The sequence below is a fragment of the Candoia aspera genome, chromosome 1, assembly GCF_035149785.1.
Source record: "Candoia aspera isolate rCanAsp1 chromosome 1, rCanAsp1.hap2, whole genome shotgun sequence".
Lineage (NCBI taxonomy): Eukaryota > Metazoa > Chordata > Lepidosauria > Squamata > Boidae > Candoia > Candoia aspera.
In genome coordinates, this window is record NC_086153.1 from 64,095,902 (window position 1) to 64,119,150 (window position 23,249).

Genomic DNA, 23,249 nt, shown 5'->3' on the forward strand with positions numbered 1-23,249 from the left:
AGTTTCACCTTCCTTGTTTCCCTCTACTTTCTGTATTTGCTGAAAATGAAAGTAATCATAATTTTAATTTTTGCTTTCATTTTTACTGTGGTTTTGATTAGAACTGTGTAACCAATGAAATAAAAAGCAAATTACTGTAATAAAAGTTAATTTTCTTTTAAAATTTATTTAAGAATTTATAAATATTTTCTCTCTAAATATATTCATGAATGTAGAAAAATTTTACATCAGTGTGAATCATGAACATTAAAATGTATATATTTTGAACCAGTACATAATTATTGCAGTTTGGAAATTATGCATTTGTTCCCCTGTCGGAGGGAGGGAGATAATCAAGTGCCAATTTTCCCTAATTCTGTATTTATAATTGGCTTCTACTTATTGTAAGGAACTTATGATTTTTTTTTTTCCTGCAGAAAAATAAAGCACTAGATAATTTTCTGTGGAAAGATTTCCAACCTATACCATTGACTGTATCACACATCTGCAATTAAAATACTATCCAGTTTAATTACTGCTTGGGTTCTGGCTTTTGTATGGCTTTTGTATGTATGTACTATTGATTTTAGTATGTATATAATCTTTAGCTAGGGAATAGGAAAATACAACTACTGATATAATAATACCTTTATAAGTGGTGATTATTGCGTATATTTTTAGTTGCTGCATGTTAAGGATATTCTAGAACTACAAAAAGTGCAGAAAAGGGCATCCAAAATAATTGCAGGGAGGAACAGTTCACCTACAAGGAGAGACTGGAGGGAAAATATATATAGTACATAAAATTATGCATGCTGTAGATAACTCAGAAGTTACACTCCCTCTCTCAAAATGTTAAGACTCCATTGAAACAAAAGCAGGGGTATTTAGGAAATACTTCCTGAAGGCAGGAAATGCTATTTTTTCAGTGAATTTTTAAACTCTGGACTTCGCTACCAGCAGATGTAATAAAATGGCACTGGAAGATTCATGTAGGATCAGGGTTATGGTTAAGGTTACAAATAATTCTTGGCTGTTTGCTGCCTCCAGGATGCCTTAAATATTAGTTGCTGGGAAACAATAGTGAAAGGGGGATATATATCACATAACACCCCACCATGTCTGTAAATTAATATGCTGAGGAAGGAAGAGAGAGAATTTGGGTTCAGAGAAACAATACTTATTTCAGCTTCAACATTGGATATTAGTAAATTATGTTTAAAATTACATTTATTAGATATTGTTTTCTTAGAAATGGAACATTATTATGTAAATTATAGTATATTTTTCCCAATGAAAAATTATCTGCCTCACATCCCACTGCAGATACTAAGTGTAGGGTTATAATTGTTTTAAATAGGATGATTCAAAATCTATTTTGATAGTGTCCAATCAGTTGACTTTGAGTACTTAAGAGTAAAGCAGTCCATAAATGAAAACTCAACACCAGCCTCAAACCAGCATAACATAACTAAAATATGGTTAATCACTACCAATTTAAATGACCACTTAAGAATGAGTCTTCAGATCTGTCTGAAATGCCTTATTCTTTATAAATGCCTTATAGTGCTTGAAGGTACATTTATTCTACAGACAGTTCAAGTTAGGTGTGCATAGTATTCTTTAAATTGGTTTATTTCTAAAATATTTTTATTTATTTTGGGCCTTTGAATTAGCATTGACTCTTGGCAACTTCCTGGACAAGTCCCTGGAGTTTTCTTGGCAAGGTTTTTCAAAAGTGGTTTGCCATTGCCTCCTTCCTAGAGCTGAGAGAGAGTAACTGGCCCAAGGTCATCCAGCTGGCTTCGTGCCTAAAGTGGGACTAGAACTCGCGGTCTTCTGGTTTCTCATCTGGTGCCTTAACCACTACACCAAACTGGCTCACAATAATATTAAGTACTCCAATATAAACTATCTGGTTATATTTTGAATTGTTTTGATAGAATAGCTGATGTGATGGAATCATACTTTTCTCCAATTACAGAGACGTTCCCCGGGTCAGCGCTCACATTCCCCGGGCCGGCACTCACGTTCCCCAGGTCGGCGTTCTCCAAGTCGACACTCTGAATCTTCAGTGGAACAAAATTTGCGGATCACTGTTGGCAATGATCGTTACGGTATTGATACACCTGAGAGAAAGAGGTTATGTGATAGACTGGGCTCACCGGTTGATAGCCTGAGTGATGTGGATAGGTAGGATTCTTTTAAGACTTGTTTCTCACAGTTATATTTCTTCATGCTTGATATAAAACCCTACAAGCTTATAAGATGGAGTGAAAAATAACATTGGCCAAGCTATATTGAGAATTCCAGATTTGGGAGAGAGTATTTAGTGTACTTTCTCAGACTGATAATTGGTCGTAATTGTAAAGTGAATAGGACAGCTCATTCATATAACAATCGTAAAAATAGTACTAGTACTGTTAATAACAATGCAGTATTATTACAATTGATGAAGAAAAATGGCATTACATTGTATTTCAACAAATTTTTAAAAGAGTTTAATATAGGAATGCCTGTGTTAGTATTACAATCAGTTGTTTGACAAGGTCCAAGGGAAAGTAACATTTTCAGTATAATATCAGTATTTGGATTTTGTTAAAGATAGATTTGTCCCTTTTCTGTGTATTAATCAAATGATGAAAGCAAATATTCCTTGTTACGAATGAATGAATGGATTTTGGAGATATGCTTAGAAACAAAGGTGATGCCAGAGGTTAGCATTTGTTTTTGTGAATACTAAATATCCTTTTTCAGTGTATAATCTTTTTAAAAAGACAGTTACATACAAAAAATATTCACATTGATATTCTGTGTGTATGTAACACCTCAGTCATATTAAATGTATGGAGTAGGCCATCACTAACCTCTTATGGAATGTACATTTTTGGGTTGGTAGGTACGTTTGGAAGTTTGATAGCATATTATGAGTGCTCTTGCAAAATAGCTATCATGGGAGATGGGGCTTGACTCTTCACAATATAAAGGTGGTATTTTAGACATAAAATACCAATTTACCAAAAAAGCAAAATGGTGAAGATACTTCTTGTTTCCTCCTCTAGGATGCGCCGTACCATTACCAGCTTATGGTTGCCTTTTCTGTGGGCAGATGGGCAAATAAAGCATTGGGCTGCTGTTATGTTCTATTTTTATTTTCCAAGAATGTCTATGAGGCCCATAGGGGTTTTGGAGATATTCTTAGAAGCAAAGGTGATGCCAGAAGTTAGCATTTGCTTTTCTGCATACTAAATAGCCTTTTTCTTTTTCAGTGTGTAATGTTTTTAAAAAGACCGTTATTTATTTATCATTCTATCTATCTATCAAATTTATCACCGCCCATCTCCCACAAAAGGGACTCTGGGCGGTTTACAATAAAACATAAATAAGAGGAATATAAAACTATAAAATAATATAGTACATAATAAAAATAAATATGGTGGGAACCTGATGGCTAAAAGTTCTCTATAATTCGCAAGCAGAGCAGGGTTCTTCTAAGAGACTAGCCATCCCCAGAAATGCCTATTCTCCCTCCCGCCCCAGAAATGATGACAGAACCAGGTCTTTAGTTGTTCCCTAAAGTCCGGGAGGGAGGGAGGCAATCTCACTTCTGGGGGAAGGATATTCCAAAGGGCGGGAGCTGTTGCCGAGAAGGCCCACCTCCTGGACCCCGCCAGATGGAGTTCTCTTACAGATGGGGTCTGTAGCATGCCTCCTCTGCATGACCAGGTGGGACGGGTTGATTTGATGGGGATGAGACAGTCCCTTAGGTAGCCTGGACCCATGCCATGTAGGGCTTTAAGGGTGATAACCAACCCATTGAATTGGACCCAAAAGCATCCTGGCAACCAGTGCAGCTTGGGGAGCAAAGGAGTGACATGTACTGATCTTGAAGTGCCTAAGATTGCCCACACGGCTGCATCTTGCACCAGCTGTAGCTTCCGGATACTCTTCAAGGGTATATACAAAGAACAATGTTTTCAGCATGTCTGTATATTTGAGAACTCTAGGTGTGCAGATTAAGGGCCCACAGAGTAGAAAACAATAGATTGTAAACAGCATTCACTCTAATAGCATTTATGTAAATATTTAAAATGAAGCATTGAAAATATGTCTATATATTTTGGTGAATGAGCAAAATTATTTCTTGGTGGAACTTACTCATTTTTAATCAACAGTATTATTATGAAGTTTTCTTCTTGTTTTTATCTAGTGGATCATTCTCTAACAAATAAGCAGTAAAAGCAGATGTGGAACTGAAACCATTGTTCTTTAAAACTTGACAAGATGGGGAGAAAAAGGAAGAAGTACCCTTTTAGTGAATTTCCTGTCCCCTGATGAAAGTGTAACTAAGACTGTTTAACAGGTGCAAAATCCTATGTAAAAAATAGATTACAGTTTAACAGAGTTCAAACATCCTGTTTTTGTAAACTAATATATGGGCTGTGTTTCTTCTGTAGATGGCTTTTAGTATTAGCAATTTTCTATTTGCAGTAAGATTATAGATAAAGGCATGTGCAAAACATATTTAGAAAAAAGAATGTTTTGAATAGCATGAATCTGTGATGTAATGGTAAAATATTTTCCTTTGAACATTGAACATTTCACTTTTGCAGTGAAAGTGGCTTAGTGATCTGTAGTCAGATGTGGATTCAAATAGGATGGTCATTAAACATATTTCAGTGTTGAAAATGAAAAATCCTTGTTCCTGGGGAAGGTTTTAAAATCAAAAACTGCTGTTTTTTTGGTATTTTTTGGTATTTTTTTTAACTTACAGTAATGTCCTAACAGTCAGGAACCATGCTGAGACAAGGAATAGGTCTCTAGTGTTTTATTACTGCTACATTAGACAGAAAATCCTAACAAACTGAAGAAGCATGGGAAAAACCCAGACAGATAAATCCCAAAAGTTAAGGCGGGTCTGATCTGTGTCTCTTTGAATGGCTGCTTAACTCCTCAGTACTATGCATGCGTTTTCCCCCCTGGATAGGGGCCCCCTCCTGCTCACCATCAGTACTCATGACAAGTAAAGGTATAAAATGAGAAGTGAGAGTATGTTTGTGAGATACAAAAAAAATAAGCAAAACTCAGAAAAACTAGATTAAGAATAAGGAAGATATGATGGAGAGTTCAGCACAATATTGCAGTGTAATACAGTAGTCCTCGATTTACGACCATTTGTTTAGCGACTGTTTGAAGTCACAGTGGTGCTGAAAAAGTGACTTATGACCAGTCCTTGCACTTACGACGTTGCAGCATTCCTGCAGTCATGTGATCAAAATACGGGCACTAGGCACCTGGGATGTATTTACAATGGTTGCAATGTCACGGGGTCACATGATCGCCATTTGCGATCTTCCTAGCCATATTCTGACAAGCAAAATCAGTGGGGAACTGCATGATTCATTAACGACATGATTCACTTAACCACAATTATTTGCTTAATGACTGCCGCAAAAATGTCGTAAAGTCGGGTGCGGTCATGTCATGCCTCACTTAATGACTGCACCGCTTAACAGTGAATTTTCCAGTCCCTGTTGTGGTTGTTAAGTCGAGGACTACCTGTAGATTCCTATTTGGGGCATGAATGAACCAGTCATGCTGTCTTTGATGCTCATGATTTTTTTGCTTCCCCACTACCACCAAGTGGTCAGCATATTGCACCCATTGAGCATGTTCTGCTTCACTGTGGTATTGGATGGATAATTTTTTTCCTTTTTTTTTGTACTTATGCATGATTTTCTTAAACCTACTAATACTTTATGTTTTATAAACAGATCTGCATACTGTAGTGATCCATGTGAGGATAAATCATTTTACTAAGTAGGATATTTTTAGTGGCTGCCATTTGAATTATATTACTCTAGGAAAAGGGAATTTTAAAAAAGGAACATTAAAAAGGAATCTTAATGTTGCTAACAATTAGGGATTCAAATTCTAAATCTTCCAACTGTAATCCTGAAAGCCTGATTTTTAAAAAACCCATTGTAGCTTCAACAGAGTCTATAACAGTTGGAGTTGCTCTAGCGAAAACAAAATTCATTCATTAAACTTACTTATGGAGTAGTAAATGCATTCTATGACCAGCAAGTAGAAAAAAAATCAATTAAAAATAATATAATACAGATATAATACAAATAGAAATAAAATAGCCTGAAAAGGAAAAAAAAAAGATAAAGCCAGAGAATAAGAGAACTGGTAACAAAATATTAGCATCAGGGTAGAAATAATATTTTCCTTCTAATTGAGTTGGTAGCTAATTAAGAACTTAGCTACTCTTTTCATAACATTTGAATTCTGTTCCTGCAAGATGAGAAGTACAGCATCTACCTGTAGGTGGGGTTGAATTCTCTTGATGTGTTAAAATGACAGAGTGTATGCTATCATAACAGGGACAACGGAAGAAAATGTCGGCAAGAATTTGTACAAAACAGATTTTCTGGTACCTATTCTCCAATATTGCTGTGGGGAAGATGTCAAGGCTGTCTGGGTAAAAAGCTCTGTAGTGTGTAGCAAAGCTAAGATTAAGTAGGTACTTAGCAGTTAAGAGCGGGTTTCAATCAAGAACCCACCAGTAAGAATCCCCAATAGCTCCCAAATCCATCTGCTGTGCTATATTGAAAACTAACTGGCTAATTTCTGTTTTGGTTCCCTCTAGACCTAAAAACAACAGATACTAGGGAAATAGATCACAGAAATATAGGTTGACTGAAACTTTTGTCTTTCGTTGTGAAGGGGAGTTGTCAGAAATAATGGAGCCAGGGAACAGTTGGTGTAAGAAGAACTTAAGCCAGTAAGACAGGCAGCAAATGCAGGTTCAAAAGTCCTATGCTTGATAAACCAATGCAGAGTGAATAATAGAATCCCATTGCTATTCTCATCCACATTCTCTGACTTCTAGCATATGATGGTAGAACCTCAGTGGTTTGTTATGGCACGAGGTGGGCTAAGTTAAATGTGATTCTAAATCAACAAGAAAAAAGACTGATTTAAATGAATTTTTCCATTGATGTCTCAAACAGCGGTACAGGTCGAATAAGCAAGACTATTATTTACACTGCTGTATCATTCTTACAATGAAAGTATATGAAAAAAACTGCTTTAAGAGGTAGAAATGAAGTGTTGCTGTTCATCATGAACTGAAATTTCAGTATTTGGCAAAAGGAGAGTAACATTCCTTATTTTTCTTTTAGTAACTTTTTGTGCTATGTTTGAAAATCAAGAGACTCTGGTGCACACTTTATGTAAGACCTAACCCCCATCCTGAAATGTAAGTCATGCCCAGTTGATGGAGTAACATGCACCAGTGGATTCCCCCCCCCCCGCCTTACAAATGTGCTTTAAAAGAACAGATTAAGAGAAAACAAAGGATACAGATGGGAGGAGAGCAATAAAATAACCTGTACTGAATACAGAATTTAGTGAACAGGATACACTTAAGTTTACCTTTCCCTTTCTGGTTTTATTTTATAGTTCCTGTGCTCACTAATAACTTATTTTAGAAGTTTTTAAATTGAGAGCAACATAGTTTGGTTTGGGATAGGAAATAAATCTGTTGCTAAAAATACAAAACTTTTGGAACTGGCTGCATTAGGTTCAAGGGAAAAAATAATGGCTGTGCATAAGCAGGCTGCTTTTTAACATTTCTGTTCAGCTGATACTATCTCAATTTGTGAATGATGTTATAATTTGTGTACCTCTCTCATCAGGGATGATTTGGCTGACGGTCCAATATTTAGCAGAAACCTTTTACGTCCTCGGAGCCTTGAGCGATATTCTTCTCGTGAGGAAAATCAATCTAGTCCTTTCAGTATAAGACACGATGAGGACTACCGCAATAGGGATGTTTTCCTTCACCAGACAGACTATAGCATGAACTATGAGAATAAACCAAGAGAAGCTGATAGGGATGGTGAACTACTTAGAAAATCCTTATATTCATTGGATGATAGAGGGCGAGAGCCAAAACGACCTCGCTATGACAGAGATGACAGATTACTTGATATGAACATAGAACCACAGGGTTTCTTGCCAGGAACACGAAAGTACCGTAAACGAAGTCTTAGTAGAAGTCCAAGTCCAACATATCTTGATGAAGACTTTCGCGAACTTGAAAGTGCTAGAAGAAAAAGAAAAGAAGAGGAACTAAGCAGAAATCTGAGTCATGAACTGTCTGGTAGCAGCTATGTGATGACTGGCTCAACTAATCCAATGCAGTCTTCTGAACCTCGGTACCTTTATAGACCTGATGAGGCACCAGCAATGCCCAAAAAATCTATCTTGAAGAAACGTGTGGATGATCATTCTGTACAGGTTTGACACCACTCCACTCCATTTTTGTTACTGTCAGTTGTAATTTTTTGTTTTTTGTTTTCTTAATCTCTTTAATGCTTAATTTCAACTGTGTTAGTTTGTGGGCATATTTTTCTAAAATACTGCTGAACATTGTTGATTTAGTATCAATCCTTTATAATTATCAACTTGATTTCATTTGATTTAAATGAAGATTGAGTCCTTTACTTGATTCCTTTACTTGTTTTACAATTTAGAGCATCAACACTCTGTCTTTCTTTAAGCAATTATGCTCATCCCAGAGAAGTATTTCTAGAGTTAGTGATACAAGTGAACTAAATTTTAGAACTGAATTCTAATGGATACAAGTTCAGTTACAAAATGCATGGGGATATTGGGGAAATACCTGTGTTAGGCTAACAAAATTCACAGAAAAAATAGGTTGAATGGAGAAAAATACCCATCTAACTTTGTGCTGAAATCATACAGGATTCATCAAGATGAAAAATGGCAGATCTTGGCACGCATGCTCTTCAGACCTATGTTTAAAAATACATATTTGCTGAAATACACAAAAAAGTTCTTTAATGATGACAGAAGTATATCTTAGTAAATTTACTGAATAATATATATGTAAAGTGTGGATTTCAAAGACGGTAGTATTGTTGACTTACATGTGTATGATTCAAAATGTGCAACAGATTACTTTTGGAATTCATAAAACTATCATAAGGAATTGTTAAGCTGGTATGCAGTAAACCAGGTTGTGCAGCCTTTTCCAGACTGATAGCCTCACCTGACCATTAAGTGGCATTCTAAAAAGTTGGTGGGCTAGGATGAAGATGTATGCAGGCTTAGAACAAATTTTAAACACCATTTGTGTGTTAAGTCATTTTCCTAACTAGATGGCATAGTGGATTGGTCTTTTCACTTTCTCTAGCAGTAAGGATCAGACTTGTACTGAAAAACACATCTTCCCGTAGCTTTGCCAAGTACTCTGCTGCTCCCTATTTTACTTTTTCTCTATCCTCTTTGTATTGGCTGGGTAAGCATCTCTCTAGCCCTATCCTGTTAGAGGATGTTTCTAACCCCTACAATCGCCACAGAAGGGGTAACCACCACTATGGTTTTTTTTTTTACTGTTTTCCCCTTAGGAGCCTTTCAGTTTGGCTGCAGCAACACTGGAACTGTCAGGTTTCTGCATGCCACATCTCTGTTTGAAAGTAACATTTCTAGGGCTGTCATCTCTGCAAGGAAGCTCTGAGACTTAGAACTTTGTCTTCAAAAAAACAAAAATCTTTGTAATAACTTCTACTCTTTGTCCAGATCCAATGTTCATTCTAAAAACCAGTTCACATCTTCTTTAAAAGTCAGGAGCTATAATTAATCACCTTTTTGGCCCAAACCTAAAGCCCTCCTGGAGAAGGAATGCTTTCTGGACATATGAGGAGTTACTAAGATCTATTTCCCAAGGACATTGGATTACTGCTTTGTGTCCTTTTAACAGTCTGTATTAAGTTGCAAGATTTCTATTGCAGCCATATCCAGATGGGTCTCTGTCCATGACTTTGGCTTAGGAGTGTCAATGTGTTGCTGTTTTGGAGGGGATAATGGCACACTCAACTAGAAATGCAGCAGTCTCATCTGTATTCACTACTGATGTTCTCCAAGGATACATTTGTACAGAAGCCACATGGTCTTCTATTTCCTGATTTTTGAGACACTGCAAACTGAATATTCAAATTTCTGCTTCCTTTGTCAGATGCATCTTTCAGAGGATAGTTTCTGCCTGATTGCATTCTGCATATTATTCCTGCACAGTGAGATGATTCTGATATGTCCCAATATAGGCTGCCCTTCTTCACTGTTGGAAATGTAATACCGAATTTACTGTGAAGGTCCATTTTCTACAGTGGAGAGAGGGAACCTGGCCTTCCTGTATTTATGTTTCCTTGGGTAAGGATTTTTTTTTCTGATCTGCTTCCCATTTTTTCTTTTCAGTTTATTCTTGGGTATTGTCAATCTAACTGGATGTTGGAGCTTTCTTCAGTTGATATTCTGAAACTAGACGGGCTTTCCAAGTAACTCCCCCTTCCAATTTGGAGCTGCCTTCTACAGAGGGGGGGAGGAGCAACACATTATAGGATACCCTCTTTCCATTATAGACCTTCACAGAAAGTCCTGTGTTATATTTTCCCATTCTGTCACATTACATATTACAATATAGTTTTGCGACTTTTGGAGAGGTTGAACAAAGTAAATAACCTAGGACATCAGACTGTATTTTGCAAAACATTTTAAATTTTGAGATTTTTAAAAAATCTTAAATCTTAAGCTGGTTGACTGATTAATGATTTCTATTGTGTATACAGATCAGAGTGTCAAGGCTGTGGAAGTAAAAGGAGAAAGTTGGGGGAGAAGATTCCTGTATTGATCTGCCTTAGTCTTATAGGATGCACTAAAGTAGTTAGGTCATGGTGACAGAAAAGGAAGAAAATGCTGATTGGGAGGCAGTCTCTGTTAAGCTCTAAGTGCTTTATGTATAAGTTTTCTGTTTTCTTAGGTCTCTTTCCAGATCTGTATTGTCACCCAGAAATAATCGGGAAGATTTGAGTATGAAGAATCTATAGAGACTGAATAGAGTGGCAACTAAGAAAGCCATGTTCTTTCCATTAGCCTAGCAGGGAGGGATTGCACTTAAATGGTTGGGCTCTGCTGAAAAAGTTGCTTTAAAAGGTAGACTTTTCAGCATAGTCAGATAGATTTTAAAGAAGTGGAAGTTACACCTTGTAGGGACAGAATTACCAGAAGCTAAGACAGATTTAGAAAGATGTTTTTCCAGAGATCCAACTTGACTCTTCTATAAGGTGGATATTCATATAGGCTTATGTACAAAGATCTGGCTGTTTAAGACTCAGGCTGGTTATTAGATAGGAAAAAGTAACAAAGATCAAGTGAGTCCAGGACCATCCTAAATCTCTTCATGAAGTCACCAGGAGTTGAGCTCAATGTGAAGGAGAATTTGTCTTCCCTATTTAGCCTACTTTTCTTATATTCCCTGAAGGTTTCCCATCTATGTACTAACAAGGCCTCACCCTTTTTAGTTTCCAAGTCCCTATGAGGTCATCTAGAAATTATTATCACCTGGTGGTCTGTTTATGTCTTCAAGAAAAGGCAGAAAGCTTAAAAGAGGGCTGCCAAATCTGAGTAGCAAAAATTTGAACAATCACTGGATGGCAATACAAAGTAGTCTGCATCTCTTTGCTGCCATCTACAGTCCAGATTTGAGCAGCCTGGATATGCTAGCTCTATTTAAAACAAAATGACCATTGAGAATCCTCCTGTGAGTCACCTGTTGTCATGAATACTCATCATTCATTTCAATTATATAGCTTCCCATCTCAAATATATGGCTAACAGAATAAAAACAAGATAAAACATAATACAAATAAATATAGCACATTTCAAATTAACATACAGGGTAGTGTGTCATACTTTGTTCTAGATTGATCAATTTGATTCACTTTGATGACTCTACGTTAGTTATGTGGCAAGTGGTTTGTTTCCTGGGAGCTTTCTTCCCCATTGTAATTTAATCTATGGAAGTGTGAAGACATCTCCCCCTGAATTCACCTGCTCAGTTTATTCACTGTTCATAAAGAATACAATGTGAATTACTGTTGTTCCTGACCTTTCTTCTGGCCTTTCCCAGCTGGTCTGCTTTATCTAGAACAAACAAGTATCTAAACAAATTCCGGTTCAAGGCTTGTGTTTGAAGCAAAACATAGAGCAATAAAATATTTCTTCAGAGACAAACATTTTCTATCCTCTACAGTGGAGGAGATTTCAGCATTCAATTTAGGCTTCACTTGTTAATTGTGTTGGTTTCAGGATGGTTTTATGTTTTTTAAAATTATGAAATATTTGCATGTATCTTTATCAGGCAAAATACACAGGTTCCTTGATAAGGTGCAAAAGATCTGGTGATCATTTTAGATGACGTATTTGGGGGGAAAATCAGTAAAAGCCAAATTAAATATTATTAACTGAGGTTCTATTTATTCTACAAATAAACATAAAACTCTGCCAAAAAACCCAGGCTACTAATAGTTGTGAATGTATGGTAAAATCTGAATATTGTCTCTCTTAACCTTTAGAGAACAAAATAAAAACAGTAGATACTAACTTTGTATGTTATTATATTGAGGTCTTTTCTTTTTGGAGCTATATCATTGATTTTGGTTTTGAAGTATAATTTTGGTATTAAAATGTCTTTGGGACTGTAAAATGCATCCTTTCAATTCTTCAAAGGAACCTTTTAACATTTTCAGTCTTCATTGTGTTCCTCCTTTGCTATCATTTTGACACAAGGTCTTTTCCTTTTCCTTAATTATTGTTAGGGGATCCCAAATAATCAGGGATCAAGGTATAAGCATGAGGATCACCAAGGCAATCAGAATGGGCTTTGTGTAAGTGTCACTGAGGGCAAGTCAGTCCTTTCACTTGTCCTGCATGGTTATTACCAAGACAGTCACTGATGCTTTTCATCTAGCTGTACTATCAGTTTTATTTCTCAGCAGCACAACATTGCAAAATAGGATGGACCGCATTGGAACATGTTACCGTTATTCATCTGATACTTATCACTTTTTACAGCACTATGAGCATCTTTATCAAATAGATAATGTAGTGAAAGTATGGCTCAGATATAATTGTGCAATGTCTATACAGTATTGTGACAAAAATAATGGCATAATATTTTGAAATATCTGTGTGTGCTTCAGTCTCATCTTTTTCTTTTTACAATTTCCTGTCTGGTTTTTAAACTATTGTCTATAATCCCACTATATGAAGATGTTGTCTTATGAAATGGACTACATTAATTACGGAATGCAGTAACAAATGATGATTTTTTTTCTTTTTTAGCCTGCAGTCTTTTCTAGCAGTTCTTCCTCTATTAAAGAGCCCCCACTTCTTTCAGATCATCCTTTGCCCCAGCGTAGTAGTGCTGCTCCTTTTTCATTGGAAGTAGAGAATTTCCTCAAACGGTTCAACAAAAATGCAGTTGCAGAGTCTGCCAGTAAGGAATCTCAAGGCAGTGAGCATGACTGGGGACCATTTTCTGGTCTACAACAAAACACATTTCCTTTTGAACAGAACTCTGAAAATTTTTTAAAGCAGAAAGAGCCTCATGAGTCAACATCAGAGTCTGTCGACCAGCATGGTGACTTCCTGCTTCCTCATGAAAGAGCCAGCCAGGATGGAAGTGGCTTTTCACGCATTCTGGGCATTTTGGGGGTCATGGCAGATTCTACCAGTACGCAAGAAAAGAGAAGGCGCAGCTTTCCTGATGACATTGAGGATGAAGAGAAATTTCTTTATGGTGATGATGATGATGATGATTGTAACATCAGCTCTCCCTCTACTCAAAAACTAACAGTGAGTGATGGGAAGGAATCTGTAAACCAGAAAGTAAGTTCTCCACCTCCTCTTAGTTCATCTATAAAACCGGAAACATCAAATGAATCCAGACCAGAGTATGAGAAGATTCATAATTTGCTTAAAACTATTGGTCTTGACATTGGGGTAGCTGAAATAGGTAAGCTTGCTGCTCGTACCCAGGAACGTCTTCATGGGAAAAAGTCATCTCGTTCTCCCGATCATTATTCAGTAGCTTCTTCCAAACCAGAAATATGGGAGAGGTGCCGCAATCGGAGTGAAACTCATTCTCCAGAATCAAGCCAGAAGCATGCGCTTTCACCTTCTGGTTCTTTCCCATCATCTAAAGTTATGTCCTCTGTTACAAAATCTGAGCACAATCCAAGCAAAATGTTAGGGCACAATAATCCTGCTGACACAGTCGAGCGGTCTGTTCCTCCAATATCTCTGATTCCGTCAGCTCCACCATCTCTTCCTAATTTGTCACCCGCACCTACCTCTGTTTCGCAATACAGAGTTTCACGCTTTTCACCTTTTCCTGCAACTCAGTTACCACAAAACTATCCATCTCCCACAATGCCCCCTCCTGGCTATGATGCATATGGACACTATATGGCTTATGCAGCTTCTGGCTGGCCCATGTACGCTCAGCAGGCTGACCCTGGGCTTACAGATGTACATGGGCTTGTCACACTAACTGTGCCACCAAATCCAACACGACCCAATCTTAGAGTTATTGAGACAGTTTCCACAGGCAAAGCGACACCTGATATCAAAAGAGATGAATCTGTCCTTGTGCAAATCCCTACAGCAGCTCCATATTCGAAATTACTTCCTCAGTACTCTCAACCTTCACTAAGAGGTTCCAAGGAAAGAATATCTGATGAAAAAAATCGAGCTTCTCGGAAACAAAAGGTAGGTATTTTTATTTTTTGATAAATATTTTAAAATATATAATTTAAAGGCCTAAAATGTTGAATATCTGTGTATATTTTTCAATTCCACTAATTTTTCCTTTTGACATACCAGAACTTTGGTTACATTATGGTTACTGAGAGAGAAATGAATAATTGAGTTGTAATCTTATATACTGAAATTATTTAATACTGATTATTTAATTCTGCCATTAAATAAAATGTATACTGTACACTGTCCATTTCATTCTGTGAAGTCATTTAGAGTAGTGACACTTACTGTTCAGATGGACAAAAAAGAATCATATTTGTCATGTGGACCAAAGAAATTGCATATCATAAAATAAATAAAATGGTATGTTTTTGCACATTGCCAGAGGCTAAATATAAATATATGAAAATATATTTGCTATTGCACATATTTCCCCAACCAATTGTAATATACATTATTAAGTGAAAATTTACTTCTTACATAGGATTGCTATTGATTAAATTGCCATTCTACAAAAATTCAAAGCATTGCAATTTTATTTTAACATATTTTTTCTCTAGTTTTTATATATTGTAGAATTTTTTGGAATAAGATTTTCCTTTAGTATAGTTTTCCCCAACATGAAGTTCTTGAAAGATGTGTTAAAACTTCTCTCAGTCCCCACCAACGTGTCTATGATGCTGTTTCTGGATTATGGGAGTTGTAATCCAATGCATCCTGAGGCCATCAGATTATTAGTGCCTATTTGATGGTAGGAGAGCTAGGGTATTAGACTAGCCTAGTTTAATGCTATGACAATCAATGCATTACAAATTCTTTGAACGTAAAGGGTATATTCACCTTACCTTTCCTAGATTTCTGAGTTTTCTCTGATATCAGAGGTGGCTTGGGAGTTCATGGCCACCATGACAACCATGGGCTTGTTCCAGGCCATCACTGGCCCCATTCATGTGGCTGACCACACCTTAGATTTGGTGTTCAGTTTGAAGTAAATGTACATGAAGTAAATAATTGGGTTCTGGGAGACTTTTCCATCAGTCCATTGTTATGGACAGATCACTTCCTTGTGATGATGAAGTTAAACTCGGCAGCCCTTTAAGATTTATTTATTTATTTATTTACATGTGGTTACAACAAAAACAGAACGCACAAACACTCAATACCAGATAATTGGGGCCAACAAAACATATTCAAATAATGTCATTTCAAGAGTAGTTTTTCCAAAGCTGTGGCCCAATCCCAGGGCAATAACCAGTTTTTCAGACCCTTACAGAAGGCCAGGAGATTTGGGACCTTCTGGATCTCAGGGGGAATATTGTTCCGAAGGGCAGGCATTGCATCAGAGAAGACATGGTTCCTGGTTCCTACTACATGATATTGTTTCATAAAAGGAACCTGAAGAATGTCCCCTATGCTGCATATCATAGGACTAGCAGAGACAATTGGACACAGGCAGTCCTGCAAATAACCTGGCCCAGTGCCATAAAGGATTTTACAGATAATAACCACCATCCTGGATTACATCCAGAAGCCTATAGGGAGCTAGTGCAATTCAAAGATTAGTGGTGTTACATTGGTATAAAAATATACATAACTACTTTTGCTGCTGCATTTTGGACTGGTTGCAGCTTCTGAATGGTCTTCAAGGACAACTTCACATAGAGCACACTGCAGTAATCCAAATGAGAGGTGACCAAGGCATGAGTGAATATGTTTAGGACCTCCTGATCCAGGAACGGGCACAACTGGTACACAAGATAGATTTGTATAAAGGCTTTCTTGGCCATATTAGGGTGCTTGACAGGATCTGCCACATTTGGCTAACTGCTAGGGAAGGGACTGGGAATTGGATCTGGACTGTAGTCAACAGCTCAAAGGGAAAGTGTTTGCCCATTCCCCAAGTGGTCCCTGGATCCAACAAAAGTGAAAAGCTACCACCCTATTTCTAACCTTACTTTTTGGGGAAGGTTGTTGAAGAAGTGGTGGGGCTGCAGTGGCAGAGTACTCTGGAGAATATGGACTATCTAGACTTGTGCTGCTTAAACTGTTCGACCCAAACACCCCTTTTCCCAGTTTCAGATAATGTCATTACCTCCACCAAAAAACAAACAACCCACCTCAAAATCTGTCATTTTACACAAGTGTCTTAGCAGTGGCAGTCCCAAACTGGATCTTTGACTCACAAGCAATTACAAATAGCTTCATTACTCCCAGGATATGCCCGAATTACCCCCTTGGGCATAATTGTCACCAATTTAAGAAATATAATCTAGACCCTTGGAGTTCTGGATTCAGACCTGTACTTGGGATGAAAACTGCTTTGGTTGCTCTTGAGGATGACCTGTGGTAGAGTTTGGATGGAGGTGATACGATTATTCTTGCCCTCCTGTTTCTTTCAGTGGCTTTCAGATACTTTTAGCCACTCCATTCTTCTGAACTGCCTGCAGGGGTTGGGAGTTGAGAGCACAATACTATAGTGGTTTGTTCCTTTCTGTGTAGGTGGGGCAGACAGGTATGTGTGTGAGGCTGTACCCATGGCCCCTTGTTGTGAAGTATTTCAGGATTCAGACCTTTTCCTTATTTTGTTTAACATCTACATGAATAAATATAATATATTTATAATATAAACATAATATTTATATTAATCATGTTGCTAACATTACTAATTATTTTTAATTAATTAAAATAATTATCGAACAGGTGGAGGCTGGGTGGGTGGGTGTTGTAAACTTTTACTGGTGCTCCAGTTGTGGCCTTACCTGGAACAGGGAACACTAAAATACAGTAGGTAGCTCTTGCCATTGACATCTCTATTAGATTACTTATAAATTGAAGACCACCTGGAAACTTAAGCTGGTCCTGACACAGTATCAGGCATGTTGGGTGGTTAGTCATGATACTGCCATGTTACACCTCTGCTGTGAGAGCTGCACTGCCTACCAGTATGTTTATGAATATAGTGTTGGTCTCTTCCTATAAAGTCCTATATGGCTTAGTGTCTGGATATCTTCAGGAGTTCCTTTCCTCAGTAGTTCTGTCTGTCCTACTTAAACATCTAGGAACACCTGCTAAGGGTTTCCACCTACCAGTAGGTATGGTGGGAGCAGGCGCAACAATGGGCATTCTCTGCAACAGTTCCCCTCCTTTGGAATATCTTAGCTCCAGCCTCATGGCCTTCTAGAAGCAAGTTAACATATGACTCTTCCAGAAATCTTTTGGAGATTGATTATAACCAGCAGCACCAAATGCAATAAAATTTAGGTGCTTATGTTGCAATTTAAATTAAATTGATTAGATTGAATTTAATATTTTAATTATATTTTATATGTAGGCTCTGTAAGCTTGGTTTGAGGTGGCAAAAAAACCTCATAAATGTGTTTTCAGTAGGAAAATGCTTAATGTGAGAAACACATACTGTTTTAAACTTGGAACAAAACAAAACGTGGAACAAAATAGCCCCACTTGAAATCTTCTGTTGGACTGGTCAAGTTGGTTGTGTGTTGTCAGAGGAAAAAAAACTTTTTTGAGTGTTTTATTACAACCTTATAAAATTCTTGGAACATGTATGTCCTGTTTTGAGTTTGGAATACTCAGGATATTCCACTTCATGAACAGTTCATTTAAAGACTGTTTTCTGTGACCTGAACACTTGAGATGCTTTTATTGTAGGGTCAAAACATCATACTTTGTTCTGGTGTTGGAAGAATCAGTTTTATTTCAAGCCTGAAATGTTTTGAGCGTGCGTAAGTAAATAAATAAATAAATAGGTTTTTAGATCCTGGTTTCAAGTGACAATTAGTACTTTAGAATCAAACAGACTAGATCAGTCTTGCAAATATGCTGAATTAAGTTCACAGTTAAACATTCTGTAGTTTCCTTATATTTTCTGTTGTTTGTTTTTTGTTCAGTAGTGAAGAAAACCATTTAATAATCATAGAATTATGAGTGCTAAATTCAAATACATTTGGGTTATTTAATACACATTTTGTAATGACTGCCTATTCAAATCAATAACCAGACTCACATAGGGGTCTATGGAAATCTAATGATGAATAGTATGCAGAAACACAGGCAAAGCTGAGAATACCAAAAGCGCGGGATTTCTCCCAATTAAACCACAAGCAGTCCCAGACCCCACCCCCCATTGTCAGCGCAACTCCATTCCTCTGCAGGTGTTCAAACGGTTGCTGGCAATCTCCAGGTAACTACCTTGGCCAGGCAAGATAGCCCAAACATGAATTCCTTTGCACTCTCATCATCTATCTCTCTGCCTGGTACAAACTAATAGCAGCCCCCTCCTGTTCAGCAACACGTGTCAGGACCAACATGGCATGGAGACTTGTTACAATGTTTCAGGAACATTGGAACAGGAACCATGACACATTTAATGTTTAAAAATATTTGTGTTATGTTGGAATTGATTTTGATTGATTCCGAACATAATTGCAGATACTTCAGTCTCAATAGGTTTAAATACACTTTATCTTGCATTGGTTGTGGCTTACTTAAAATTACTTATAGACCATAATGCTTCCCAGCAGAAGATTATGTAATGTTAAAGAACTTTGTTGTGATCCTTGATTGAAAAATAAACACAGATGCAACATATAAGAAATGAGATGCTGTCTCTGATAAGAGTTAAATTTACATAATGATTGAAGTGTTTACTTGAAAGTGATTATGGAAATCACTTGGATTCAAGATGTAATGGGCATCACCACATTGATTTTTGCAGTGTTGCTTTGCCTTTTTCTCATGAAGTTGGTGTTTTATGCCTTTTTGTTCTTCAAAACTTTTCCAGGTAATAGAGGAAATGGAAAAGTTGAAAGCTGAACAAGAGACACGGCAAAAAAAACTACATTACCTGAGAGCTGAGTTAAACAGACTTTCAAAACAACAAGGTACTGTTTCTCCTCATGCCCCATCTTCCCTGGGATGTTTTTAAATAGAGTTTGATATTGTATAGTCAGCTGGGTTAAATGGGTTATGTTTGCTTCCTTTCTATTATATGCATCCCAGAATTTATTAGGTGCATCCTGTATGAGTGTAGCGAACTATACTCTATTCAGTGGCATTTGGGTGAGCCATGCTATCTAGTGATTTTAATTTTAATGATTGAAATCATTTTGCATTTATGAACATAATTTTCTTGCCTTTCCTATTCAACCACTTTGTTTGGCTCAGGGGAATTGCTGCGGAAGAAACGGAGGGAGAAGGATGGACACAAAGACCCCTTGCTAATAGAAGTCAACCGACTACAAGAGAACATTGTGAAGGAAATAGCTCAACTGAAGATGAATGCTGATGCTGCAGAGAAGAAACAATCTGAACTTGACAAGGTAGCCCAGATCCTGGGGATTAATATTTTTGAGAAATCCCGGAAATTATCTTCAGAAAGTAAAGATTCTTCAGAAAAATACACATCAGAAAATCCAAAAATTCAGGAGAAAACTTCTAACCCAGTCAAGGTAAATTCTAGGTGCTGATGCTAACTTATCATAGTCTATATGGAAAAAAGGATTTGTTGCTATCTATGTTTTAAGGGAGTGAGAGAGAGTGTGTGTGTGTGTGTGTACGTGCACATGTGCGCCTTCAAATTAGTGTTGACTCCTGGTGATTGCCTGGATAAGTCCCTGCAGTTTTCTTGGCAAGGTTTTTCAGAAGTGGTTTGTCATTGCCTCCTTTCTGGGGCTGGGAGAAAGTGACTGGCCCAAGGTCACCCAGCTGGTTTCATGCCTAAGACGGGACTAGAACTCCCGATCTCTAGCCTGATGCCTAACCACTACACTAAATTGGCTCTAAGGGATTAAGTACTAATGCTTAATTAAGTATTAATGCTAGACACAGTTAATGGATGCATGGATCTGTGTTCTTCAAAATGGTTCTGAGATTTTAAAGACTGACTCCAATGTTTATAAACCAAAATAAAACAAATAGTTAGAATCAGTGCATTCAGAAATACATATGACCACCTTGTCATTCAAACAACCAAAATAGCACCCAACGCTCATTTGTACTAGATTACTCTACAAATGTTCTTCAGAAGCAGCTTGGAACATAAAGCATGTAACACGTGAAGAAACAAAATATACAATTTAAAATAGGGCTAGTGGACAGAGACAGTCTTTGGACAAGACTTGAAACATTGTCCAGAATTCTAAATACAAATGGGGGCAGGGAGCATTACACATCTATTATTCTATTTTGAGGATTGTGCATAGTACAACATGGATGGAACTTTTCCAGTATTCCTGGTTTGGCTGGAATTATTTATGTATATTACACCCCTACACACACATTGCATGCAGACAACCCCCCCCCAAATACACTTTGAGGTTGTACATTTAATTCACTGATTGCTTACGTACCTGCCATTTAGACAACATGCCTGAATCTTCTTCTGTTGACTGAACAGCGTCTTGAGTCAGTAATGCCAGCTCTGAAATGATGGCATTTTCATTGGCTTGACAAACAGATGATCTATACAGTAGTCAGTCTCTCTGCCTTGCTCTCTCTTACATACAGACACTGTGTGTGTGTGTGTGTGTGAGAGAGAGAGAGCGAGGGAGGGAGGGAGATCTACTAGAGGCTGGTTCTAAGGAACAATCTTGTCATTCTATAGCTTGTAAGTATTTCTTTTTTTAATGTAGGAATCAAAAACTGACAAACCCAGGGGTAAGAGTCCAAAGCCTATGGAATCTTCTTCACAGCCACCCAAACATCAATTGCAAGGGACCAGTATTTATGACTACTATGACACAGGGAACCATTGGTGTAAAGATTGCAATACTACCTGTGGGACTATGTTTGATTTCTTCACACATATGCATAATAAGAAGCATAGACAGGTATGTGTTCAGTCATCTATTTGTCATTAAGCACTTTTCTTTGGTATGTAAGCTATAAAAATATTTTTAGCAACAAAGAATTCCATGCTAATCAAGTATGCCTTTAAAAAGCTTCCTTATTTATTTATTTAGCATGGCCACCAAGTTTCTGGTATTTACTTAAAATTGACTTGCACAGCCAGTAGTTTATGGGACTACGTTATTTTTAAATCTATGTTTTTCAGTACATTATATCACTAAATCCTAAACTTTTATAGAAACTGAAAGCTTTGTGGCATCTTTTGTGATATGTGAAATCCATTGTTTTTTGACCAATGCACTTGGGAATAAATTCATTTATATATATTCTATGGTGTCTCCACCGTAAGCAAATTCTGAAAAGCTGCCATTCATTCTATAGCTTAGAAATTTTTTCAATGTAGGAATCAAAAACAGTTAATAAGAAACCTGGGAGAAAAGGCCTGGAGCTTACAGAACTGAGTTTGTTTGCCTCAGGTTTGTGGTCAGCTGTTTAAACTATAGCATAGATTTGGTTTGACTGCAGTGTGTGAGATGACAGAATATGCACATACTGATACGTTGTAACTTTTCATACTTCTTTTGCAGTAAGTTATAGTGGAGAGAGGGATTACAATTCTTTCATATATGCTTCTGATACTGATTTCTTTTTGACTGATCCTAAACTTTGACAGGAAATCAGGTTTGTTTTAATATAACAGTCTATATGTTTTTGTCATTGTGCAAATAGACCCTGGATCCATATAACAGACCCTGGGCAGCAAAGATTCAAATCGAAGCAAAGCAGGAAGTCACAAAACGAATTGACAAAATACCTGTTCCAGCCAAAGGTATGCTGTTTGTCTTACCATTAGTTGCTCAAAGCACGCTGTCTGCAGGCCACTGTAATGTTAAGTAGTGTGCAAGTTTGGTTGTTTAGGTTTTCTTCTCATTTTTAAGCATTTTTTTTCTATTTGAGTGCTCTACTTCAGAAGTAAGTAGGAATGGAAAAGCAATAACAATTTATATTTGATCAGTATACTGGGTTGAAGTAACTGTAATAAGGAATGATGGACAAAAGTATGTTTTTGACCTAAAATGTCAGATCAGATTATTCTAATTTGAATTGTGTTTAGGATCCACAGTATATTTCGGTGGTACTGTTTTAATTGTTGCTGTGTGTTTGCTAAAAGTTGCAGAATTTCTTAATCTATTTTTGTGACTGAATCTTGCGGGGGGCATTTTAGGTTCTGAATTTCTTATCCCAGTCACTGGATATTACTGCCAACTCTGCAGTGAATTCTTTGGAGACCAGATATCAGCAGAACAACATGTGAAAAGTCATCCACATAATGAGAAATATAAGGTTAGTGTCCAGAATATTAGTTTCATATAATTAATTGGTGAATATCATAATTAATGCCATCCCTTTTAAAAGCAATTTTGTTGATCTTGACTTCTGGTTATAGGAAGGCAGGACCATAGATCAGTGAAAGCACACTTTCTTTGCATTTGGAAGACCTGGGAGACAATCTTTAGCATCTCCAGGTATAGCTGGGACATGATATTCTCTGACCTTAAGGAGTTATTGCCTCTAAGTGCAGACTGTCCTGAGGAATCAAAAGTGTGCTTTGATATAAGACAGCTTTTAAAACTCCTATGTAACATTTGAATGTGGCTGAATTTCACATTTATTTGTTCTACATTTATTTCATTATCTGGGACTTTTGTCCTTTTCATTTCATTAGAAATATCATCTCAATATTCTTAACTTAGTAGGAGTTCAGAAAC

The 23,249-nt window shown here is 37.1% G+C and overlaps 1 protein-coding gene across 3 annotated transcripts in view; it reads left to right on the forward strand.

Annotated features, from left to right (window-relative positions):
- LOC134498891 (zinc finger protein 318-like) overlaps positions 1-23,249 on the forward strand; it is a 34,124-nt gene that overhangs the window by 5,243 nt on the left and 5,632 nt on the right. For all 3 annotated transcript variants that reach the window (XR_010068070.1, XM_063305262.1, XM_063305274.1), the window contains exons 2-9: positions 1,964-2,172; positions 7,686-8,289; positions 13,195-14,622; positions 19,415-19,514; positions 19,798-20,081; positions 21,264-21,461; positions 22,210-22,309; positions 22,706-22,824. Coding sequence is in view for 2 of the 3 variants with exons in the window: in XM_063305262.1 (XP_063161332.1) it covers positions 1,964-2,172; positions 7,686-8,289; positions 13,195-14,622; positions 19,415-19,514; positions 19,798-20,081; positions 21,264-21,461; positions 22,210-22,309; positions 22,706-22,824 (3,042 nt within the window). In the remaining variant the exon portion in view is untranslated. The remainder of the gene's footprint in view (positions 1-1,963; positions 2,173-7,685; positions 8,290-13,194; positions 14,623-19,414; positions 19,515-19,797; positions 20,082-21,263; positions 21,462-22,209; positions 22,310-22,705; positions 22,825-23,249) is intronic.